The 26,600-nt window shown below is 39.5% G+C and overlaps 1 protein-coding gene across 1 annotated transcript; it reads left to right on the top strand.

The window, feature by feature from the left end:
- Positions 1 to 43: 43 nt before the first annotated feature.
- On the top strand, positions 44 to 26,142 carry HABP4 (hyaluronan binding protein 4). The gene is made up of 8 exons (XM_010073351.1): positions 44 to 265; positions 1,253 to 1,451; positions 12,870 to 13,011; positions 13,781 to 13,957; positions 16,005 to 16,088; positions 22,919 to 23,087; positions 24,832 to 25,011; positions 26,086 to 26,142. The coding sequence occupies exons 1-8, from the start codon at positions 44 to 46 to the stop codon at positions 26,140 to 26,142; spliced, it is 1,230 nt and encodes a 409-aa protein (XP_010071653.1).
- The last annotated feature ends 458 nt before the right edge of the window (positions 26,143 to 26,600 follow it).

Genomic DNA, 26,600 nt, shown 5'->3' with positions numbered 1-26,600 from the left:
TCGGCGGAGCAGTGTCACAGCAGGGCTGAGAAAACCCGGCTTAATGTATTTTTGTCGTTGTGAATGCAAACCTGAAGGTCCCCTTGGTGACAAGCGGCGCCGGGTGGCCGTGGTGGGGGGCGCGGTGTCCCGGCGGGGGCGGAGCTCCCCCAGCCCACACGGCAGGCTTCGGGAGCGAAACGGGCCTTTGGATGTGTACGTGGAAGCTTCAGAAACAGTCCAAAGAGACAAATGGAAGAGCATTAACTCTGCCACTGCAGCATCTGTAGTGTTCATGCTGGTTTAGCGTCCCTGTTGATGCATTTAATCACTTGTCACCCTGGGCATTTTCCTTTGGTGTTTGGCACTTCCAGGCCTCCTTTCTTGGCACCTGTGAGTTTTCTGGCACTTCAGCTTCTTCAGGGTTATAACCTGTCCCGGGATCTGTGCTTAGTTTGCTTTAACCTTGCATTGATGCCCAAACCTGTGCATAAAAGCTCGTTTCCTGCGGGGGTGAACTCTTCAGCGTGGTGCTCAGGAATGGTCTGAGTTGTTTCTCAGCTGCTAGGTTTTGATGCTAAATGTTGCTTGGGGGGGTAGAGAGCCAGTCGGGTTTTAGATTGGAATGTCTGTTACAGCCCTCTTTGCAGCTGAAGGCTTTGCTGGGCTATAGCTCCTTGCATTTGGAGGCATTTCTGTGAGTGTTATTGTTACTGCTTACCTAGTATTGAGCTTCAGGATGCTGGATTTGTTTTCTAAAATATCTGAGAGCTGGCTGATGGCTTCCAAATACAGAAACCTTTGTTTTTACTCTCTTGAGTTGTTGTAAATTCCCATTCTCTTGTGGTGTGCAATGAAGCTTAACACATTAACTATTTTTAAGGTATTAATATCTTCCTGTAGTGAAAGCTACACACATTAATGGAACTGTGTGTTTTAACGCCCTAGAAAAAGGTGTGGCCTTTGAATCAGGGCTTTTGCTCCATCAGGTCATTGCCAGTGCTACCAGTTCCATTGCTTAGACTAAAGAGTCTTACTCTATCAGAGCAGTGATTTTTTGACCCTATGGAGCAGAGGATCTTTCAATGCTAAATATGCAGAAGTTAATGAGCATCTTTTCAGAGGATGTGCTTAACAAGTTGTCACTGTCCCTTTGCATAGTTATATGAAACTCATCTTTTGAGATTCCTCTGTGGTTGTTACGTGACTCTGTAAGAGATCTTCACCTGTGAGACCAATACTCACATTAGTAACAGGCTTATTTTATTTAAAGGATACTTTGCTGTGTTTATCAACAGAAGGCGAAGGAGCCTGTTCAGTGAACATCAGAGTCTTAAGTTTTGATGAAAAAGTTATTGAACAAGAACTGGTGGTTATCAGTAACCTGCCAGGACTGTGTGCCAGGAAGTATGTGAAGAGCATCCTGCACCTCCCACCTGTTTATGGGTATATTAAGCATGCAGATCCTGAGTGTACTTCAGTAGTAGTACACAGTAACCCTATGGAGTGTCTTTGGCTATTTTCTGCTACATTGATATTAAAAAAACCCCAAATTTCTCACATAGAGACAGCAGGCATGTGCACCTTGTTTTAATTTCCTGCTAATTTAAAATGGAGAAAAGACTGCTGGCTGATAGTAGCTTTTGTGAAAGTGAATGAACATCTATTTTAAGAAGAGTTACTTGCTCTGAAAAATGTTGAACTTTAAAGAAAGTGGGTATCCTGGATTTAGTGTGCACTGTATGTTTGTGTCTTGGGCTTGTTGTAAAGTAAGGACTGTAAATGTATAATGCTTAGGATGCTAAACTAGAGCAGCAAGTTGAGCCTTGGTCCTGCCTGTGTGCTTCTCCTTTGGATATGCTGTTTTAGCAAGCCTGCTTTGAAGGACAAAGATCACCCTCTGACTTAGGGCAAATACAGTGATGGTGTAGATGACAAAGATAAAGCAAGTGGTGGGTTGAGGGGAAAATCTAGATTTCTGGGAGAGAGGGGACAGAATTTTCTTTGGGCCATACAAAGTTGATTTGTTTTACAGGATTCAACCAGAAAACTTCTGGATGCAGTAAAAGATTCAGCTGACTATCTTAATGGCTGAGAACGAGTAACCATTTGGGAAGATCCTGGTACCAGCTCAATTTGGTATAAAGCTTCTAATCATGGACACAATGCTGGATGAGTACACCTCTGGGGGAATAAATAAGGTTGATTAAAATGACTAAATTTTAAAACTAATGACTAAACTTGTGGGGTTTTCTGAGTGTACCTCCCTATAAGTTCATTTCACTGATTCGTAACTAAACACCGTGAAGAAACATCTAGACCCATCTGAACATCTGAATCAGATTCTGGCATTATGATTGAAATGATAAAATTCAGTCTGTGTTGTATTAGTTGTTCATAGAATCGTCACAGAACAGACCAGGTTGGAAGGGACCTGGAAGCATTGTCTGTTCCAACCTTTTCTGGGAAAGGCAGCCTAGAAGGGATCATCTATCACTGTGTCCAATCATATATTGAAAACCTCCAGTGTCAGGCACTCCACCATGTCCCTGTGGAGGTTGTTACAGTGAATGATTGTTACCAATTTCTTTCTGATACTGGGGTGAAACCTCTCCTCTTGCAACTTGTGCGTATTGCCCCATGTCTTCTCTATGGGGCTCCTTGTGAAGAGAGAGCCTCCATCCTCTTTGTAGCTGCCCTTCAGGTACTGGATTACTGTGTTGTGGTGCCCCCTGAGTCTTCTCCAGGGAGAAGAGACCTAAATCCTTCAGTCTTTCTTCATGGGGCAGGCTCTCCAGCCCTTTGATCATCTTCGGGGTCTTCCTTTGGACCCTCTCCAGACTGTTGTGTCTAATTACTGGGTTTACAAAAGGTTTGGTTAAAAGTTTCACGATTTTTGTTTCATTACACTGTTATTTCTTGAGCATGTTAAATCTGAACAAAATAGTATTTTATCTTTAGAAGGACTTGAAGCCACCCTGGTCTTCATTCTTGCAAGATATAAAAAGTTTGACAGTAGTCTGAGAGACTTCTTTTGGTGTTATGTTTTGATTACAGAGGGGAAGGAAGGCTTACTCACAAAGTTCTGTTAGTCATCCTTTTTTTTAAATTTTATTTTATTTTTTTTTTTTATTTCATTCTTCACTGCCTTTTCCAGAGGGGATTTTACTTAATCCCTGGAGATGTTTTCAATTTGAAGCAAACCTCCGAAGAGGACTTCGCTGGCTAATTCAGTATGTTGACCTTTAGAATCCGAACTATTTATTATGAATTGACACAACTGTAAGGAGACTATTTTCTCATCTGTCTTTAAGGAGAAAATGGACTACTATTTTATAGCCTACCAAAATCTTCACTTTTGATCTTTAATGATGTATTTTTTCCTCTTTTGCTGACTGTGGTGTTTTGTGATTCTTGGACTATATGCTGAGGATTTGCATAAAGGCTGTTTGTCGGTATTACAGCTCTTATAACTGCACCTCTTAATGTTAACTCAGTTCATTCTTAGCCCAGTGGCCAAACTGCCTTTGCCAGCTCTTTATTCAAAAGGCCCAGTTGCAGAGCTTGCATTCTTTACAGGTCCAGGCAAATTAAATTTGTTGATTGTGCAGTAATAAGCTCTATTCTGTTGAAATCTCTAAACCTTTGTTGCTAATACCTCTGAAAGGTTTTCTTCTTTCATGTGCATTTGATGACTCGTGTAGCATTTAGATGTAGTTCCGGAATACTATGCGTTTAGTTTTCAGCTATGGTTTTAAGTTAGTGTGTCACAGAATGTTTCTAAGGAGTTTTATCTTACACTGACTGTGATTTTCTTATTTTTAGACAATTTATTCCAATATGATTCTTTCAGATAGATAGTTGTAAGGATTGTTCAGAGGAAAGCCGTGGTAGGCAATTCAGTAATTGAGTACTGGCACAGATGAAAACAGAATACCACAGAATAGAGTAACTCCGTGGGTCTTTTTTTGGTATGTTGCATGCAATAGCTGTAGCTTTTTTTCTTTTTTTTCTAAATTTTGGGATACTCTGGTATTATTCTGCAAGTTGTGTAATTAGCTATGCTTTAGTTCACAAAATCAATTGCTTGAATGTTGAAATTAAAATCATATGGACACACATGTGCGAAGGGGAGTAAATAAGATTATTTATGCAGTCTTAAATCTGCTATACTCTGAAATACTGCAAAATAAGTCCCTAAGAGTGTGAACTGTCTTTTACTATTTCCAGTTATGTAGCTTTATTGTAAAGGAAGATCTGTTGTCCATGTATAGGTATTACTGAGATGGCAATGAAATAGTATCTTTTCATGCAACTATAATTAATGGCAGAGATCCTTGAATTTCATAGCACAATTTCTCCACTTGCCCTCATTCCAGACCAACTGGAGCAGTATTCCTGTTTTGTTTTTGTCATTACTTCATTTCCTCTGAACTCCCATTAAATTGTTTCTTGAGACTCAGATTTTTTCTTTTAAAAATAAACTGTTAAGCTGAAAGCAGAGGAAAGAAGGGTCTCTTGGAAAGTGGAAGGAGAGGTTTGAATTTAGGACCAGTGACTGTGCTGCTGTTAGCTTTGTTTTAGCATCTACAAGGCAGTTGAAGCTTGTCTGAAATTAGAAATTTTAGGCACAGTTTATATTTTTTTATTTTGTGTGTGTGGAGGTGGGTGCAAAGTCTGTGCTAAAAGAGCTGTGAGAGGGATAAGTAACAGAGGTTTGCTGGTAGAAGGTAGCCCAGCAGAAGAAGAGTTGCAGGGCAATGACACAAAACTACATACTGTAAATGAGCTATACGTAACAGAGGAAATTCACTATCAGTAAGTGTAAAGTAATGTGTATGGGAGAACATGGATTGAGGTGGGGGGCAGCATTGCAAGCTATACTGTAACATGAAAGGTGTTTTTCTAAATCAAACTATTGCAGTTCAGGAAAGAGAGCTCTGAGTCATTGGGACTGTTAAGAGTAGAACAGCAGGTCTATTTCCGGTTGCCATCTAGGAGACGAGTGGTGTTGGGAATTACTGAGGCAGCAGTAGCAGGGGAAATACAAAGGAATTGTTTATGGCTTTGAAGGAATCTCACCTTCCCAGGTCTTGAAGTGTGCCTGTTCTTTTGGTCATCTCCAAGATCTTAAAACTAGAAAAAATACATTAAAAAGTGACATGCATGATGAAACTTACAGCATGTTTTATGCATTGTGAGAAATTTGAATTAAGGTTTTTGTTTTGAGAGAAGATGTCTGAGGATATAAAAGGAGTGTATGTAGAACTGTGGGTGAGACTTGAAGAAGACAAATAATATTTATTGTTTCTTATTTTACAGAAATAAAGTGATATGATTTCAGGCAGATCTTGTGAACTAAGGAGAAAGAATGCTGTAATTGACCTGTGGCACTTCTTGCTGGAGGGTGATGTTGATGTATCAAAGTATGTATCTATTCAGACAGTCTCGGTAAAGACATGGCAACCCATCTGTGGATCTGTCCCCCATAGAGCAGATAGTGAAATAAATGCTTATGATCTTTGATTCAGAAAACCTCTAAGGGTAGATTGCCAGGTGGAAAGTATTTTGGTATTGCTTTTTTCTTTATTCCGATACATGCTATAAGATATACAAGTCTCTCATCTGGCTACTATGGTTGCTCTAATGTTCATCCTAACTGAATCAAAACTACTCTCAGTTTGCCTTTGCTGTGTCTGTTCCTGTGTGTGCTACTTGGGCACAATAGAAATAAGTCTTGATTTGTGACTTCTTAATCTCAGACCACATTTCTGGAAATGGAGTATTGATGGAATTGTCTCACTGGGTTTGAGTGTCACCTGTTTTGGTGGGATGAGTTGGTCTCAGGCTTGGGAGAAGTCATTAAACACTGTGCAGCAGTGTTGTCAGCTGGATATCAGGTCAGAATACAAGGTTTTGGTACTCTTTGCAGCAGTGATCTTCCTCAGCCCACGAATTGCATGCCAGCTGCCACTCTTACTTGCTGTGCTCCTTGCATAAGGGAATGGGGAAACAGCAAAATTATGCTCTAGCTTTTAGTTGCTGGTGAGAGCTGCAATCTGGGCTCCTTGTGGTGTGTGTCTAAAGTCAAGGTTTGCTACACAAAAACCTTTTTTTTTCATTAAAAATAAAAATGAAAAAAGGTGATAGCATGCTATCTTGGCAAGGGCCAGCCTAGGGCCCACAAAACCTGGAAAACTATCTCTTCCCAAGCAAAAGTCCTACTTCTTTGTGGACAGATGATATGGATAGAGAAACTTGGTGAGAGCTAGACAACATGGCAAAGGCAGCTAGATTTTGTTGCATTGTTTTAAATCCATCTGTTTATAGATAGATGTCCAGTGTCTGAAAAACCAGGCAATGCAAGTCTTAAAAACACAATTTCTGCTTTCCCAGTTGAGAGTGATGATGATACATGCTTTTAAAAACCACTTTTCTTGAAGGTCTTTCTAGCTAAATGCTGCAGTATAAACAAAACTAATACTGGTAGTAAAGTATTATTATAGGGAAAGTGAAAACTACTTAAGTATGTTAGCTCTGTATGATCTAGAGTTTTAACAATGGCTCATAAAACTGGTCTTTTTTCTTTAGTAATGTCTAGTTCTGATACCTGGTAGTTTTAGTGAGACCGTGCTCCCCAGCTGCAGTGTACACTGTTTTACACAGCGGGTCCTGTCCGGACAGGCCCAAGAGCTACTGCACGAACTATCTCCTGTTTGATGTGCTCAAAGGTTTGTTGTTGCTTGGGACCCTGCTTGAAATAGTTCTTCTTTCGAGTTACTCAACAGAGAGGGCTCACAAGCTGACTATAACCTGGAATATGCGTTCTCCAGAAGCCCACAAGGCCTAGGAAAGCTTGTGTTTCCTTCTTGTTAGCTGGTGGAGACATAGCTGCTATCTTGTTGATGACATCTGTGGGCACATGACGTCATCCATCCTGACACTTTATTCCCAAGAACTGGATTTCCTGGGCAGGTCCCTTGACTTTGCTTTCCTTTATAGCAAAACCTGCTCTCAGAAGAATGTGAATTATTCTTTCTCCCTTCTCAAACACTCCTCTGCTATGTTGCCCCACACAATTATGTCATCAATATATTGTAGATGTTCAGGGGCATCATCCTTCTCCAGTGCAGTCTGGATTAGTCCATGACAAATAGTGGGGCTGTGCTTCCACCCCTGGGGCAGTCAATTCCAGGTGTACTGGACACCTCTCCATGTGAAAAACTGTGGCCTGCGCTCAGCTGCCAAAGGAATTGAGAAAAATGCATTAGCAATATCAGTCATGGCATACCACTTAGCTTCCTTTGACTCTAGTTCATATTGAAGCTCCAGCACGTCTGGTACTGCAGCACTCAGTGGCGGTGTCACTTCATTAAGGCTACAATAGTCTACTGTCAGCCTCCACCCTCCGTCAGACTTCTGCACTGGCCATACGGGACTATTAAAGGGCGAGTGAGTCTTGCTGATGACTCCTTGGCTCTCCAGTTGAAGAATCAGTTAATGGATGGGAGCCAGGGACTCTCAGTTTGTGTGGTGCACCGTCCTTGTAGTGATTGGCACCTGCTGTTCTTCAGCTCGCAGCAATCCCACAACAAAGGGGTCTTCTGAGAGGCCAGGCAGGGTAGATAGCTGTTTGATCTTCTCGGTGTTCACAGTGGCTACACCAAAAGCTGTCGTGGTTTGTAAAACCACGGGGACAGTTTTGTGCTAAACACCTGGTGGGCTGAGGCAGGGACAGGGAGGGTCTCACTCACCACTTAGGGTCACGGGCAAGAGACCAACACGACTTGGGAAGAACAAGAAAATAAATTCAATTTATTAACTATTTACAACAAGAAGCAGAATACTGAAAGAGAGAAACCACATCTTACAAAAAGGCACTTCTCCCCCTCCCTTCTTTCCAAAGCCCAAAGGCTTGGTTCTGTACCTTCTCCCCCCGCCCGGCAGCACATGTGGGGCCCCAGTCAGTCTGCTGCTCTTTCCTCCTCACAGTCTCTCCCGGCTGCCATGTGGAGTCCCTTCCTCACTGTTATCAACAAAGGCACTCTTGTGGCTAGAAAAAAAGTCAAAATTTTTATTTTGTTCGTAGGTGGAGAATAAGCAAGCAGCGCTGGGCGCAAGGGGAGCATCCGTTCTACCAACAGGCGTACCTTTCCACAAAACCTATCCCTCTATTTATTCCCCAAAATGTTGCATATCCATTAAGTTTCGCAATACATTCATTCTCATATTCATTTCCCAGCCCCACCTCGCCCCATTTCTTATTATAATTAGCTAGAGTCCTTTAGGGGGTCCCAGGAGTCTCCTTTATCTTGTGGCTTCCTTATCATCATGGTTTTGATCTTTTCATCCTGTCTTTTCTGTTTCTTCCATCCGATTTACTGGAATCGTGGGGAGAGGGGATGCTTGAGATTACTGGGATCATGGGGAGAGGGGATGCTTGAGGAATTCTAGCAGGAATTTACTTCTCCATCACTGTTTGGTACATGAATTCATACATTTAGTATTTCTTCATCCAAAAAATGCCTTCCCTTACACCCAGATGAGACTAAACTCCACAAAACCTGTAGTATACCAATAGTATTAATTAGTGGTATTATACAGCTTACATAGGGGTGAGCAAGGACGTTGGGGGCCTCCATTATAAAACCATTCACCTCAAACCCAAGTATCGAGAGGGAGATGTAATCCTTCATGTTTTCCAAAAGATAGATCCAGCAGCATAGCATAAACCACCAGCGCCAGGACAAACACCACATTGTATACACCACTGTATTCCCAAGCTCTTTCTTCCTCCTCACAAAATAGCTCCCCCAGCACAGCAAAGCCATCATTGCCAGAGCCAAGCACAGAATCATTATTTGCATTAACATGTTTTAAATTGAGCAAAATTGAGATAAGTGGTGCAGTCGGTAAACTTTGTGACCTACACCAGAGCTTGTTCTACAGCACACTTAATGCAAGGACTGGTGTTATCATGCCCCACATTGGGGGCCAACCGGCCTGTAACCTTGGCTGGACACCAGGTGCCCACCAGGCTCCTCTATCACTCCCCCTTCAGCAAAATAAAGGGGGAGAATCAGATGAAAAACTCGTGGGTCAAGATAAAAGCAGTTTAATTAAAGCAAAGGCCAAGGCCATGCACAGAAACAAAAACAAGGATGTTATTTTCTGCTTCCCCTCAGTAAGCGATGTCCGGACACTTCCCGGGAAAGCAGAGCTTCAGTGTGTGCAGCAGCTGCTCCTGGAGACAAACCCAGTAACCAATGCCCCCCTCCTCCTCCCTGCCCTGGGCTGTTATGGCTGAGCTGAGGTCACATGGTCTGGAACAGCCAATCCGGGTCAGCTGTCCCGGCTCCGCCCCTCCCAAGCTGTGTGATAAACACCCTGCGAGCTGCCAGGGTCACACTCGGCCTTTAGAGGGCTGCTGGGGGGATGCTGACTCCAGCTCTGCCACACCCAATACAGTAATACACTGGCATATCTGTCAAGAAAACTTGTTTTGAAGTACTTTTAAGTGATACTAGGTAACAGAACCAGAGGCCATCTTTTTAAAATTGCTTTTGCATCTTTGGGTTTTTTTTGGCATTGTTTTACCAGTTCTAAGGAGCTCTTTGAATCTGAAGGTTTACTTGAGGTTAGTACTAAGTACGGAGGGAAGGTGATTAATGACTCCTGCATTCTTGCCAATTTATTCTATCTGTTTAGAATAACTGATATTTCTGATAGTGAGATGCTAAAAAATAAAAATACACTCTTGTATTGCAGTTGTGTGTTCAGATCCAAACAAAATAAATAAAAATTAGGTCAGAAATGAGTAGTCATTTTTTCCATAGCAAGTTACCAGCTTGGAATTAACACTTGTGTAGTTGAGGTGTGCACAGAGCAGACGTGCTTCCCAACAGCATGTACTGTTCTGTATTCTTTATAATTTTGCTTTTTATTACAGCATCCTGGTTTGAAAAGCTTACTTAGAAACTGATTTCAAAAGTTGTCCTTTATCTAGAGATTACACTAATTTTTGGGATGCAAATGCACTTGCTCCTCTAAGGGTCCAGCAACTCCAAATCTTGAGAAGAGAGAATTACTGGAATATATTATGTTAAGTGTTTTGTAGTTTAAAGAACACCAAAGCTAGGGTTGCTTTTGCAGCACAAATAAAACTCTTTTGTGTACAGAGTGACTGTCCTTACTGCATAACAAAAAGCTTTATTTACTGTTCTTCTACCAGTATTCACAGAGCAGATAGTTCTTTGAAGTTTTCTTTTTAAAGATGTTACAGACTTCATGCTTGCCACCTAAGCTTTGATCAGAAATCTTCCTTTGCAGGTATTTCTGTGGAGCTATGAATTAATTTGTATCTTAACATTAGGCTTTTTTCTCTCTATGTGCTAGCAACAGAGGCACAGGAGCCAGGATTGTCACTTGTTCGCTAACCTGAGTTCAGTAACTTGCTAAGCACTGTGCAGGTGCTTCTTGAGGAAGGAGTAGCTCAGTTTAGTCGATCTGAGAGCAGTGTTTCTGTAGTTCCTTGCTTGGTTGGCTCAAACCAACATCTTTCTCAGCCGATAGTGTTAAGTCTAGGGGTCTAGCAGACAAAAGGCTTGCTTCTGCAGAACTTTTTCCTGAATAGAGCACAGAATTTGTGGAAATGGGGAAGGAAGCTGTTGTGGATGAGTGTTTAGAAAGTGTGACTTAACAGTTTGATGGCAAGGTTCACTCTATTGCTTACTACTTGAAGGAAACATACAGAGGGAAAATCGGGTTAGAATAGATAATAGAATGATTTGCACAGGGACTGGAGATGCAAACAGGCAGGAGTGACCCTCCCATTGAGTCACGAGGTTCAGAAGTGACCCCCTTGCTTTCTAAACTCTTTCAGAGAGGAATCTGGGTGTGGCTGGATACGCTCCTTGTCCCAGAGTTGGTTTACTACTGAGGGATTATATGTGTTTATAGCTGAAGGATTATATGTGCACACCTGATTCTCTATATCACTTAGCTAAGATTTCAATGTTTCATCATGTTTATTCCCATTTCAATTTCCTTCCATCTGGGTGTCCAGTGTTAGTTCACTCCAAAGTTTGAACCCAAGGCTCACCAAGGCAGACTCTCAGGCATCAGATGTTATAGAAACAAAAAATTTAATGGAGTGATACAGCAGTGGGGTCAGCTCGAGCTGAGTGCCTCTGGAGAGGTGTCCTCTCAAACAAAGAGATCCCCTTAGAGACTATTCGCCTGCTCCTCACACAATAGTTCAGTTCAGTAGTAACGTCTGGGTCTGCGGTCTTCTTGTTCCTCACTGGATTCCTTCACTGTCTTCAGAGCGGTCATTATCTTGTCTAATTGCAGCTGCTGTTGATGGTTATAGCTGTGAAGCCTCCATATCTTCTGATTTATGCTGGCTCTGGAGGCCCTGCTTTGACTAAGTAGGTGCATGTTTGGTAAATCTAAGTGGTAATTTATAGCTTGTGGCCTAAGGCTTCAGCAAACCTAGCTGCTCATGCTGGGTAAGCAAGCAGCATACTGAATCGCACAATATTAAAACTGAGTGATTTGCTCTATTTAAAACTTACTTATCTAAGCTAAACAACTACTATCCCTTGGCAGTGAGAGGTGTCCCTGTTAAAGTTGCCTGGCATGCAGTCCAGTTGCTGTCCAGGGAAAATTCAGATTGGGCTCATCCAGTGGCCTGTCCTTAGTAAAAGATCTTGTTGCTTTGAGGAGCAGCCTGGAGAGGTGACCCAGCTCAAGGGAAGACGGTCACCATGCAGCCACACTGCCTAGCAGGGAGAGCTCAGAGGAGGCTCGCTTAGGTGGTCTGGCTCATAGTCAGATAGCATCCAATGAGAGAGGCGTGGACGAGGCTCCTTATAACCACAGTTTATTGGTGTTCACAGCATCACTCTGCTCCTTGTGGGTTTCCTGGAGGAGTTCTTGGCCAGGCTATGGGTCAGGCCTTTACCTCCTTTGGAGCCTGTACAAAACTGCTGCTGGTTTGGTAAAAGGGTGGGGAGGGATGGGGGGGTGTTGAGTGCATCTGTCACAGAAGGATATAACGAATTTAATTCTCGTGCTAGATGTACGTGGATTGAGTGGATATCCTCAATTTATTCTCTTATGTAACACAATTTTTCTTCACCCTGCCTGACCTGCTCTTCCTTAATCCTGACAATGGTGGAACAAAATCACTAAAAGCATGGAATATGTTGATATTCTAGAGTCAATTAGTGGTGTTGAAGCTGTTGTACTTACTGCATGTGTTTCTGCTGCTTTAACTTGGTGACTTATAGTATTGGGGAGTGATCCTCTCCTCCATAGAACAGTAACAGAAGAGGAGCCCTGAGCTTGAAGTAGAGGTGCAATCTCAGACTTCTAAATTCAGCTTATCTGGCAGGGGCTGTGTGTTGTCTCGTGATCTAACGCCTGTCTGTAATCGTCCTCCTCTTTTCCCCACCTTCATTGCTTCTGCAGCCGTCTTGCAATTCATGTCTTCTGTTGAAGCTTCTCTGCCTTGTACTGTTGTACACTAGAAAGATCTTTGAGATAACATAAGAGAAACAGCTTTTCTGTGACTTAATGTGAGCAAAATGAGACTTTTCTTTAGCCTGTCTTTTCTGGAAAGGTCTGAGCTGTGTCAACATCTGTAGTATTTTTGCCTGAGGCTGATTCATCAATACAGAACAGAAAGTAAGTAGAAATCTTTAAGAAAGACATTGTCTGGCAACATTAACTGTAAGTGTTTTTAATATTTTGGTGGACTTGTGATTGCAGAGGGTAAAGCAAAAGACTGTAAGGGTAATCAACTAATTCCAGTCAGTAGTTCAGTAACTGCAATTCAGTTATTATTAAACTGTTAGTCATCCATATGTGTGTGTGTGTGTGCGTAGACCAGAAGCGAGCACCTAAACGGGGAGAACAGCAAGGATTCAATAGCAGAGGAGCAGAGGTGAAACAAGACAAAACTGAATGGAGACCATCTTTCAGGGAATACCGTTCCTATGAAAGACAAGCGGAATTCATGGTGGAAAGGTATGTGTTGTAGATTTGTTGCAAGACAACTTAGTTCATGCCCATAAGAGCTGTAATTTCAGTTTCCTTGCAGACTGATTTGGAGCAGTTTTGCTAAATATTAGAAATATAAGGCGAAACTGAAAAGTCTGAAGATCTGAAAATGTAACCCCTAGTCTGCAACATAAATGTTCATTTCTGAGCTTGCGTACCAAGCTTTGCAGAACATGTGGTGCAGTTTCCAAGTTGAATTAATTCTACTGTTCAAACTGAAAATAAACCTTTGTCACACCATTTACTGTTTGGACAGTGAACACATATCAATTTTGCTTTCTTTGTAAGTACTCGAAAATTCTATCTAAACCTTTAACACTTGGGAGCATGTCTGTTCTTACTTCACATCACAGTAGTCGGTGTTTAACAAGTTCCCTGTAGTTTTTTAGCAGTTACATATAAGTCTGGGTTTAGACAGTAAAGCTATTGTGTGACAAAGTTGCTGAAGATTTGACAGTTTTATACTGTTTTATTTAACTTTTTTTATGTTTTCAGTGTTATCAATCAGCAGCTGAAATTTCTATTCCTGTTACCTGTAATAATTCCCCCTGAGTTCAGTTTATGTCCATTTTTAGTGACAAAACTAGCACAGCTGTACTGTGGGCTGTGTAAAGATGCATTCTAAAAATTGTACAGTAGCTCTCCTATACTGATGTCTCTCTCAACTGCAGAAATACAACTATACAATTATTTTTTCTCCTTGTTAACTGTTCTGTGGGAACAAAAATATGACTAGACATCTTCTTTTTAGACCATTTGAAAAATTAGACCGTGAAAGGCCAATAAGAGGTCGTGGTGGAGGAAGAGGTGGAATGCGAGGTAGAGGAAGAGGTGGTGGAATAAATAGAAGTTTTGATGGCTTTGACCAAAGAGGAAAACATGAATTTGGAAGACAAAGTGGGAATGGTAAAACGTAAGTGTTCTGTGTGCTGCTTCTTACTTGGTGTATGAGTAAACAATAGCCAGCACTGCAGTAGTGTCTCTTAAATATTCTGGTCCCTTCTTCTGTATCCGAGTTGGCTGGCAAAAAGTCAATAGCAGTTTTAGTTTGAAGTTCTAAGGAAAAAAAGCTCTTAAACTCTCAGAACCCGATTTCTCCTTCTAGAGGAATGAAAGCGGATGACAAAAAGGGTGGAGCTGGAGCTCGCAACTGGGGAACAGTTAAACGTGATACGAGGTAAAACACACTTGTGCCCACCATAGATCATAGTTTTCTGTAGCCCTCCTAAGATCATTTGCTCTGTTCACCAGTTTCATGTCCACTTTGAGCTTTGTAAGCCTTGCTTTCTGTTCATTGTTGTGATGAACATAGTTTTACAGTTTCCTGAACTCGTCTCCTTCATGTTGGTGAGATTAAATTGTAGCAAAGACATGGTGATGCTTCTTCAGTTAAGACTGCCAAAATCTTTTGACTGCAGCCAAGTTGTCTTTTAAATGAAATAAATAAGTTACTACTTTTCTCAGTAGTCAAGTAAGTGGGACTCTGCTATTTAATGGCATTGCTACAAAATGCTGATTAAAAGATTGAAACTTTCTTAGTGGGCTTAAAGTCCGGTCTCTCTTTCTCAAGTTTTAGTTATCGTTTCTAAATTGTGAAGCTGTAATACAGTTCAGTGTGGCTCTGCAGGTGATATTTAGCTGACTACCACTGAAATGCACTTTCAAGTGCAGAGGAGGATCAGTAACAGAATGTGGTGGCTTATTAATGGTCACTTAGATTTAAAAAAAATTGGGAATTTCCAGTTCAGTTCTGTATTTCTTTTACGTTTCTGTTCAGATTTGCAAAAAGCTCACTAGAAATGTTGATTTTGTCCATTCTTGGCACCTAGCAATGTGCTGCTCTTTCCAGCTGCTTTTATTTGCATATGGATATAGAAATATTTAATTGAAGGCTTATAAAGGACAGGGAAGAGGCAGTGCTTTAAATGTACAGCAAACATCTTTGGCCATGTATACATTTATTCACAAAATTGCTTTAAAAATAAAATTTTATTTTTAAAACTTAGATTGTGGATTCAGGCAATCTGGCTAAAAGGTTGAAAAATACAGCCTTGTTGGGTAATAATTTGGGGGCTTGATATTCCAAGTTCTTCTGAAAGGTTGTACAAACTTCTATTTCTTCTATAATATTTCATACTAAAAGGAAAAGATTGGTTAGGTACTCTGGCTTTTCAAAACAAAGGATCAGCTAGATTAATGTAGTTCTGAGCTGATAGCACAAATCTAGCTGAGCAAAATCACAAAACTAGCTTCTGCAGGATGTCAGGGTTGGTTGTGTGAACTTTATAAAGGGCGAGAAATTTAAGATTTAAGATCCCTTACATTTATTCTCCCTAGTTAAGCTTTTTTTTTTTAGTTCAGTAGCATCAGAACTTATGATATAAACATGAGATACTAATGCTTTCTTGTGATGTATATGTGGTAGAAGTGACATTAAATTGGAGTTATCTAGACAGTTCTAAAAGTATGTCTGTACCTTAATTGTGCTCAATGATGCATCAAAGCTAGATGTTAATTTTAAATATGTATGCCTACCAGTGGAATGAAAGGAAGTATGCTACTGCTCTTGTTTGACAGTGAACTAATGTCTGTTACAGAAAATATGAACTTGGAGTATGAATGTTACCATTTTAATGGATGAAAAGAAACAAAAAGGCAAACCCAAACATCAGTGATAAATTGCAATCAAGTAGTGGTATTAGTATTTACGATTGAATTATTTTGTCTTGATGCTTTTTGCTTTTTTCAATTAAAAGTGTGTAGAAGTCGGATTTTGCTAATACTTCTCATTTTGTTAGTCACTTAACTGGTCACTTAGTAGATCTACTTTCTGCTTATGTTTTTCTCCCCTAATTTTCCCACTCCCACAGAATTCTGGAAAAAAGAATGTATTGATCTGCAAGGTTTTTTTTCCATTGTGACCCATGAAGACTTAGTGGTGTTTTTGTTTACCACTTTAGGGGGATGGAACAGACTGCTGCCATGGAAGAGACTGCAGAAACAGCTGAGCAGCCAGGGACATCTGAAGGAGAGCCTCTGAACAAGTATAGTCTAACTGAAATATTTTCTTTCTAAGTGCAAAGAAAACAATTGACTGTTACTGATATACTTGTATGGGGAGGCACACTTGAAAGGTGAACTGTGAAGTTTCACTAGTGCACATAGTTTAAAATAGAAAAGCTTTGTCTATATGTGTGAGTCAAGAAAATGCATCCCTAATTCTGACTGAAGCTTGGTTTATACCGCTGCAGATTGCATTTAATTGCCCAGTGATGCTTACGTTCCTAAGATTTGGTGATAATTTAAGGAGGAGCTGCATATTGCCTGTTACCCTTGTAACTTGTCTAATTTGTGAAAAATACCCTGCTTTTTGAAGTTCTCTGTGAGAAAAAGGTGTTCAAGGTTTCTATGTGGTCGTTACAAACACAATTAAAATACACTAAGATAAAATTCTCTAAGTCATTATTCATCAGTCACTAGTACCATGCAGTTGTCATCTGTTCATGAGGGGCCTCTGTAGAATTTGAAAAACTTGCTGGAAGTGATCTTGCAGTGACCCTTAGAAGTATGGAAATTGAGAGAGAAATCTTCCCCTCGTCCTTGGGCTTTCATTCTGATCAGTGTCCACTGAGAATTTACTTCATAGCAAATAAACAGTGGTTTAAGAAAAAGTAACTGAACAATCTTGTCCAAGTAAGAGACTTTAAATAATAGTCAAATAGCACATGGTGAATATCTCCTAATGAGTGAAAGAGGGTCAGTGCAATATATCAGGCTTTTCTTCTGCTGCTATGAAGGCTTTTTTATGTAATGGTGCAGCTCCAATTATTAGTGGCCTTGCTTCATTTCTTAAGTATGAAGCTGACTGGATTACAAACTTGTTTTCTGTGTTCGGGTTGTATAACCATGTATGAAGTTGAGTTGATATAACTTTGCTTCTTTTAATTTTAAACTAGCTTTTAATATATAGCTAGAGGTATGCATGGGGAAATCTGTCTCTGAAATTGAATGAGTATGACTGGATTTCCAGAAAACTGTTTTCTAGACTAACTTACACTAGATGAGTAGTGTAGATAAACTGTCAAAAATGCACTGTATTAGCTAAATACGAGAACAATTATTAGCTTTTTTGTCAGCTTCTGCTACCTTTACTTTTTTTTTCTACTCCAACTCAAACTCGTTGTAGATGTGTTCTGACAACAGTTCCTTGTAGAGCGTAAGGCATGAGAAGTATATATAGTGGCAAAGCCATCTGACAGAATCTGGCAGTTATCTTTAATTCTTTTCCCTTTCTCAGACATCACTAGGTATTTGGTCAGACTATGAGCCTTTCTCGAGATTTTAGTCAACTTTGTGCTTTTAAGAAAGGCTTTGTTTAGAAATAATCAACTGAAATCTGTAAGGTTCAAAAATACAAGTAACCTACAAGTACAAAATTCTGCATTGTGTACTCTTTTTCAGTGCAATAAATATTGTCCTGAAGACTCACAAATCTGTGTTCAAAATACAAATTAAATATACCTCATTGTACCTACTTTTCGGGGTAGTATCAGCTTTGGTGACTCTATGTATTTTAAAATAGAAAACATTGTGTGAATAGTGCCTAGGTAATCAGGGATGGTTGTGTGGCATACACCTTAACAAGGTGGAATTTTGTTGTTCTTTTAATATTTAAAAGCAGAAGCTGATGGGGTGTGGTTTTCAGCCTTCAGGATGTATTTTAAGGTCTTGGATGCTTAGGTTGCCTCTGCTCTCCAGAGTTTCCCTGTCTTCTGGCAAGTAACATACACCAGCAAAAGATTCTAGCTAGGCTACCTTCTGCTTTCACTGCAGTGTCAATATTGAAGGTGTAGGTGTGTGTGTTTGCTTAAGCTACTACTAGAATTGTTCTCATTTTGGCTTCTAAATTCAGCAACTCCAAGGAATCAATTTATTTTCTACTGCTGTATTGCAGCTATGTACTTGTATTGAGGAAGAGATGGAAAACTTGAGTTTGTTTCTTTTCTCATTCTCGTTCCTATTGTAACTGTTTCCATTTAAAAGGGAAAAAAAAGTATTCCTAGAAATTAGGAATAATTTGTCTGTATGGAGGTACTGCATAGCTTTTTGGTGTGGTACTGGCTATTTTCAATGCAACTCTGCAAAAACCTCTGTGGGCTTCTGTAATTCACACGGTCTTGCCTTCAGGACTGTGTCCACGATGTTGTTCTTGAGCTTCTGTATACAAAGTATTGCAGGACAGGAGTTTCTTTACTTCTACTGTATATAATTCAAGTTATTTCTTTCCATATCTTTGCATTTTCTTGAGTGTATCAAAAGTATCAACCTCTGTTTATAGCATCACAAACTGCATGCTAGTAGCTGGAGTATTTTTTTTGCTGCAAGTAGTAAGTATAAAATACGCTAGTACGACAGCGTAAGCTCTCCCCACAGCTGCTTTCTGCTGAAGTTGTCATCACAGTCTGACCAATGTAATGCACTTGTGTTGACTGGTAATTCAGAGGAATAGATTTTTCTTTTTATTAAGTACGACACACAGTCTAATCAATTCCTATCAAAGGTATTTGCAGAGTTAGTATTTATTCTGTGGTGTTTTATTCTATTTATTCACACAGGACTCTTTGTTCCTTTTTGGTAGAGCTCTGTATTCTTGTCATTTGATAGGAAGCTTTCAAAATTTGTCTTCAAGTTTGATGAGCTATATACTGCTCTTTTTTTGTTTGGTTGGTTTTTGTTTGTTTTTATTTTTAATAGTGACATAAAGCTATCCATAGACCAGGCCAGATCTTTTAAGTATTTGGTTTGATGTTTTTTTCTATAGTTAACTTGTGCAATTGTCACTTGAGTCTTTACCTTGTTTAACTTTGAATTTTGGTATAACTGGTGGTAATGCTCCTGTAAATTATGTTTAATAGGAAAGATTCATGTCACTGATTTCTTGATAAAAGCTGAATAAAAATTTGCTTTGTGTAGCTGAATAATACAAAAAAAATAGGAAAAAACCCATTATCATTATTTTTAATCGTAAGAAAATAGTCAGCTGAACAACTGAGCTGAATGCCATTCTTTCCACTTGTGTTTCTTCTGCATATTAATGTGTTCACATAGAACCGTTCCTGCAAGACAGGTATGCCCAGTAAAGGGCATGTAGCTGGAGGGTTATAATCATCCATTGTAAACGCTGAAACAGTAGTAACCATTACTGAAGGCTCCCATTTGGTGTTCTGGTATGTACTTCCATTGTGAATTCAGTTTGTTCATGTCCAGATGCCATGCTTAGTTGTCTGGCAATATTTTGGTAAATGTGATTGTTGGTGTGCCAAGGAGCTCATTAACTTGATTAATGAAAATGCACACGAAGCAGTTACTAAATACATGTAAGGTTACAAGATAGAAAGTAAGGCACAGAGTGCACTTCCATGAAGGCTTGGTGCAGAAAATAACCTGCTACAATTGAGTCTCTGTCCAAAATGTGATATGCAGGCTCCTGTTGCTGTGCTTCACTAATGGTAGGTATTTCCCCTTGGGAATCTTGGCATCCTGAAACAAATTTGTACTGCTAATAAGCTAGCCGTTGAAACCATCTTTGGAGTAAAAATCAAACTGTATTTTGCAGTTGAAAAACCAGTAACTTGCATGTAAATCCACCAGTATTTCCTTTAGAAAAGGCAAGTGGGCATTTCTGATAGATATGTACTTCTCAAAGCAATACTCTCCGATTACTTTTTTGAGAGGTCAAGTTGCTGTGTAGTAAAATTATGATCATAGAGACGGACATGGAATGGGATCTTACTGACCCAAGACATGACCAACCATACCTGTACCACTTCTCATACCTGTCTAGTTGATTTTAGTGTCCTCTACTGATAGAGATTTCAATGTCCCTGGATGGACTTTCCAATATTTGGAAAATAGAAACAATGTTTGTTGTTTTTTGTTGCAGAGTGTCTTACCTTAACGTGATGGATGTGCAAAATTTTCTTTCTTTTTTAGAAAGAAAAAAGCTTTTTTAACAAATGTTTGTCTTCAGCATCTCTTTAAAGGCTTTCCATGTAGATCACATATTTTAGACCTTGTATCTGTCTTGCAGTTCTATTCTGGGCTTCCTACTTCTTCCCATGTAGAAGACATTACTCACCTGAGACCCTGTTCCCCACTGGTGACATCTGTTCCAAACAAAAAAAGGATGTGTCTCCTTATAATAGTATGCTGTTGCAGAAGGGACAAATGCTGTTAAAGTTCAGCTTGACGGGGTTACCTGCAATACTCTTGCACAGTTTAGGGGGCTCCTTCAGAGCTTCTGCCCTGCTAGTGGTTCTTTCTGTGTGTGGGTGGCTGATGCCTTGCCTGAGAGTATTTCTGCTTGTCCTTGGGACGTCCTGGTGGTGGTTGTTTGTTTCCAAATCACTTAATTGGTCTCTTTAGCATCTCAGTCCACTGGTCATTCCTCAGTATTCTTGAACATTTTGCTGTTTCTTTCGCAAGCTTTGTGCCATAGAAAACACAGTAAATGTATTATGGATACCTGCACAGAGATAGCCTTAAAGCTCCACTCGAAAGCTTGTTTTTCTTTTTGCAAATTGGAAGATTGATAGCTGCTGCTCAAGTACTTGTTGCAACTAGTTTTGTATCTTCCCCAGCACTTGCCAAGGACTGAAACAGTGTCTTGCTAAAACTGGCAAAAACTAATGTGGGAGAGGAGGACAAGACTTCATAAAATTCAGATATGCAATCTACTGATTCTGTCCTAAGGTAGTAGCTTAGGAAGAAATTAAACCAATTTAATACAGCTCCTTTTTGTTAGCTTACTTCCTCTTTTCTTCTTTTTTCCTTTTTTTTTCCTTGGTGTTTGCAGTTAGTCTTGTTTTTCTAACACCTATTCCCAAACCTGAAGCTTCAGGTAATTGATAAAAAATTATCTCACTTCTTAGTCTTGTGGACAACATGTTGAAACATTTGGGGTGCAATTGGCTCTTAATGCTCTTACACGTGGAACAGTATCTGTTGGTGTTTTTCCAGAAGCAGCTGCATCTTTCACCAGTATTCTTTTTATTTGACTTAGTAAACCACTTAATTTTTTTCTTATCAGTGCTTCTAATATAGTTTCAGATCTTCTTACTCAGTATGGAACTATAAGCTGCTTACCAGTCCTTTAACCTTTACTTTTTGGTTGATACAGCTGGAATTTTCAAAATAACAGGGCTTGAAGGCATGTCAGAGTGTAGGCATATAGTACAGGACTTCCATATTTTTTACTTTTTCTGTGAAGTGCATTTAAAACTGTGTTCATCCTAGAGCCAAAATTAAGGGCTGTTCTACTGTTGAGTCTGGTTCTACCTGTCATATGGTGGGTGCTTCAGGAAAATATTGTATAATTTGCACTGGCAAGAAATAGAATGGTTCTCTGTAAGATCAAGTAGGAAGAAGGAGCAGGCCTGTTCCTATATCGTCTTGTTTTAAATGTACAGAACATTCCCAACAAATGTGTGTGTTCTGATGGCATGCTTATACAACTTAAAAAAAAAGTACAGTTCACTGTACTGTCATTTGACTCGCCATCTTTCCATGATAAAATAGATTTTCACCTTTCATCTAATTAGCTGTATATTTACATTGGAAAAATCATCAGTGTTTGGTAGAAGACTTGGAACTGTGAGGAAAACCAAATCCAGAGTTCTCCCACCAGAAGGGATCTAATGGAAGGGTTTTCTGGAAAAATCTATGTTAGAAAAATGCTTAACCAACTTCAACTGCTATTGCAATGTGTCATAGTTCTGTGTGGGAGAAGGGAGAAATGTTTTCTCAAGTGTCTGGGAGTTATCCGTGCAGGTTTTCCTGAAGTTCGTGGTATTTGACTTGTTCCTGCAGCAAACAGTTATGGTGATGAAGTGAGTTGTGCTTTGAATGGGATACTGCTTAGTAGGGAGTAGCTTTCTGCAAATCTCATTGAAAGGTACACCTGTAGTTTACTCTAATAGCTGCTGGTCCTGGGCAAGTCAGTCTTGGTCAGCATCAGAAAAGTGTCAGAAGAATAGTCAAGCAGTGATGAGTCAAGAAGAATGTTTAGTTTTGTCTTATGTGTCTTGTCTTATGAATATAGACACAAAGCCTTCTGTCTTTACAGTTCAAAAATATGTAACGCAGACTCCTATGTACTCCATATGTTTTCTTTGAACCTGTCGCCATTGTTGCACTTTGTGACAAATTAGAACTAGACTAGTATTAATCTGATTTTGCCAGGTGATAAAAACTGTCTCCTTGTGTGATACTACACCTGACAAAAGAAATCAAACAAGCATCTTATGAAATTAACAAAGGAAATGTTAATAATTACCTAGAAGATCCCATGGTGTGATAATCATGTCTTTTTGATGACTGAAAGCTGCATGGAAACATTAATCCATCTCATACTGTCATCCTGTAGTATGAGTCAATAAAACCATGCAATTGGGGTGTCTTAAAACTGACTGGTATGCTTTTTTTACTATGGCTATATTTGCTAGGAGTAGATACACTATTAAACAGTAGGGTTGAGAAAATATCAGATCAAAAGACAGATTACTTCTGTCTAGAATCCAAAGTGCTTGAACTTACAATGAGTTTGGATAAATATCAGAACTTACTACAGGAGGCTGAAGGCAGCATTTGTTTATACAACTAATTTCAAACAGACCATAAGTATATTTTACAACTTACATTAATGGAAAACTCAAACATCAAGTTACTGTGGGGAGTAAGTGAAATTGAGGATAGTAATTTGGTGAGAAGCATTCCAAATGTTTTATTTAGTGTCCTTACTATAGAGATTAGTGTTCTTGTTCATCCTGGCATGTTGCAAGCTAATGGTTTTTACTTTACAACTATAAACCTTTAGAGTTGCTGAAGGAGAGCCAATGGAAGAAGTAGTTCAAGAAATGACGTTAGATGAGTGGAAAAATCTTCAGCAACAGAATCGACCAAAGCCTGAATTCAACATCCGGAAGCCAGAATCCACTGTTCCTTCCAAAGCAGTGGTGATTCACAAGTCAAAATATAGCTATGATGTAAGCATTGCCTCAGGAATTCTGTAAACTCTGCTTTATGGCTAGGGTTAGGAAACTGTCTCTATTATCTTTCTGTTAGTTTTAGTATAATCTGAACAGACTAGACATCAGTATCTAAGCTCTGTTACTGCAATGACATATGTGCCCCAAAACTTGCTTTAAACTTTCCATCTGTTCTTTTTCTTCTCTGATCATCACCCCTATTTTGTATGCAAATAAATTATATATCAAGTTGTTCTACCTTATGGCTCAGTCTTAGCAGTATAAAACCATGTCCTTGCTGCTGCCACCTATGTAGATCTCTGGTAATGATGCTAGAGAAACTTAAGTTACTAAACACTTCTTTGAATACTGTTTAGCTTACTTGCTAGTATACGCTTGCATGTATTTGTTAAAGTCAGGTTTTGGCATCTGTTAGTCTGGATGCGAAGTATCCTATTTCTCATCTGTGCTGGATCCCAGCTTTCATTGTGCACTTGGAATATATGATTTTGTTTTTTTTCAGTTTTAGGGTGCTGCTTCTTAGAAGTAACTCTGGAGAGCTTGTTCTGTAGTAATGTGCTTTCTCCCCCCCCACCCTCTTCCCTAACTTTTATTCCACAATATTACTGGGATTGACATTTCAGGGAGAACTTCTAGTTTACTGATATGATTGGGAAGAGAGGGGAAGTGTCTTTCACAGCTTCTTGCTTACTTAGATTTCAGATTTTGGGGATCACAGAAGTATGTGCATATACTTTTAGTCTAGCATGATGGAATTTTTCTCCTTAAAGTCTGCATGCATGTATGAATACACAAATTATTCTTTGTCCAATTATACTATTAGCACCAAAACTTGCAGCTTTTTAAACCTTAATCACTTTGGGTTATTCAGCGCTTCCATGGACAGACACTAGCACTGGAGTGGCCTGCGTCCTTTTTAGCACGGCTTTTGGTGGTCACAGTTGCCATTATCCCCTCTTCCTTCTCTGAGGGACATGGTGGTAGGAGAGGGAAGAAGATCTTTCACAGACTCTGAAGAGTGTGCAAGTGTGTGAAGACCACATGCAGGTTTCTGTTCTTTTTGCCCATAAAGTTTCTTGGCTGGCAGTATCAAGGGACTTTGTCAAAATGAACATCGAATAGGAGGTATAGGAAATGCGTAACATGGACAAGTCAAATCCCTGTATTAGACATTGAATAAAATAAGTAATTAATCACTATATGGGATGAGTTTAGATACATGTTATCATTACTACAGTGCACATTAAAATTATGATGGGAAATAGTCTTACATCCACTAGCTACTAGGAAAATACAGAGTTAATACAACAGTAATCTCATAGCTGCAGACAAATTGACTGATAGATTGGTTAGTGGCCAAATACTGTGTTTTACTGTTTTCACCATTACTTGAAGATTACTGTAAGTAGCTTAAGCCTGATTCTCTAGTCCCTTAGAAAACCTCCTAGATGATATTTCTGAAAAACCTCTTCAGTGTTACAGAGCTGGTACAGAAGATTTTGTTGACAGGACTCTCTGAGCCAACAAAGAACTATCCCAGGCATTTGAGAAGCTGCAATTGCCTTGCCTCTGTTAAAAACCCATGCAAGTTAAAGCCTGTCTTCTGTTCCAGATGTCATCTTGATTTATCTGCTGCTTAGTTTGTGATACAAGCGTGTGTGTATGTGTATATGTATATGTATCAGGGAGGGCATAAGGTTGTACCTGGAAGCAATAGACTCTAACCAGATCTTCTTTTTAGTTGCAAAAAGATGACTTTGAAGACAATTCTCATGTCTTTCGAAGACCAGTGAATGACATAACATCTCAGCTAGATATTAATTTTGGGAGTCTTCCTCGTCCTGGCCGTGGATCAAGAGGAGCACGACGTGGTCGTGGTTGTGGCATACGAGTTGCAATAGGACCTCGACCAGACGTAGTGGTGATGGTTTTTATGGTTTTTGTTGTTGTTTGTTTGGGGATTTTTTTTTTGTTGGGGGGTGTGTGTGTCCCACCTGCTTTTGTATGGAATTACCAATATCTGTAGTGACAGACTTGTTTCTAATTCTTGCTTCATAATATGTGGGTCAGGTTATTTAAGTTCCTGACCCTTATCATGTTACTTAAAAGTAAATAGCAGTTCAGGCTCACCATCTTAACACATACATTTCAAAAGGTCTGATTATTAGTTGCTGTAATGGCAACTCGAGGAAAGGATGCAATGAAGATTTGTTTCTGCAATGAGTTTTGATATAAATTGGGAAGTAATTAAAATGACTAAAGGCTTACATCCCTTACAAAAAAGTCAGTATAGTATCGTAATAGTACTTTGATTACTGAGGGCAAGATTGGTAAATCCAGGATCATACAGTAGAAGACAGCATCCTACAGAATGATACAAGTGTTCAATGTAACCACTGAAAAAGCTTCCACTGACCTTTTTCCCTTTAAAGAAACAAACACATTTGCACACTGAAAAATGACCATCTTTGTTCTTCATACTAACTGAAGGTCTCCGTTTACTTCTGTCTAGTATGAGTAAAATATTTCAAGATACTTAAATGTTGGGAACTTACAGAGTGATACAGAGGTGATTTGATGCATTTGTTTCATCTGAATGGAAAAGGCTCTTTATAATAACAGATCATAGAGTTTAAAACTGCAATCCAATATGTGTGGTAGTCTTAGAATGTAAAAAGGTAATAATGCTGCTTCTAAAAGCAGACAGTATTTTGGGTGAGATTGCTTTACTTTTTTTCTTCACTTAGTGTTGCAGAACTTGTGATCTTCTATTCCTCCCCAGGCAGTAGATCAGCATTATAAATACATTCACACTGAAGAAATTGTAGTCTTAACTTCTGAGATAAATGCTTAGCATTTCTGTGATAGTGATGGATGCAAAGCATTTAACTTGAATAGAAGAATGAAACCTTTTCAGGGTAAAATACATCTACATAGTTGTCAGATGCTTTTGAGATGCATTCATTTTTATAAAGTTTCTCTTCTTACTTTATAGGTGCAGCTTGTTGCTCCAAATCCTGATGATCCTGAGGATTTTCCAGCTTTAGCTTGAACCGTCATGAATGGTGGTATTTCAAAGTACCTTTGGTGTAACTATGAAGAGACCAGTTTTATGCTGGTGTGGATAAAGAAATTCTGTTTCTACTGAAAAGCTGTTTGGGTGTTGGTGTGGAATGATCTGAGCCCTCTGCTAATGGAGTTGGGTTCTGGAGATACCAGTGGACTGGGATCCTGTCACAGGTTCCTGTGTCTGCCACCAGCTGTGAAAACTGTGAAGGCTTATAGTACTTTGCTACAAGGCTTCAAGTGAAGTTCAAGAGTGCAATGTTTAAAAATGTGTACATAGAGGTTATATCAAGTTTTCCATGACACTATGGTGAAATGTAAACTGTACAATATGGTCTGCAGTTGGGACTCCACTGTACAGTTGAAAGCTGCTTTCCCTGTTTCTTTTGAGTGAGCGATATATTTCACATGGTCACAAGTTGCAGTTCTTCAGAGTTTGGCAAA

The sequence above is a fragment of the Pterocles gutturalis genome, unplaced genomic scaffold (assembly GCF_000699245.1).
Source record: "Pterocles gutturalis isolate BGI_N339 unplaced genomic scaffold, ASM69924v1 scaffold12622, whole genome shotgun sequence".
Taxonomy (NCBI): domain Eukaryota; kingdom Metazoa; phylum Chordata; class Aves; order Pterocliformes; family Pteroclidae; genus Pterocles; species Pterocles gutturalis.
The sequence above is the reverse complement of the archived record's forward strand: the minus strand, read 5'-3'. Positions and strand labels throughout refer to the sequence as shown.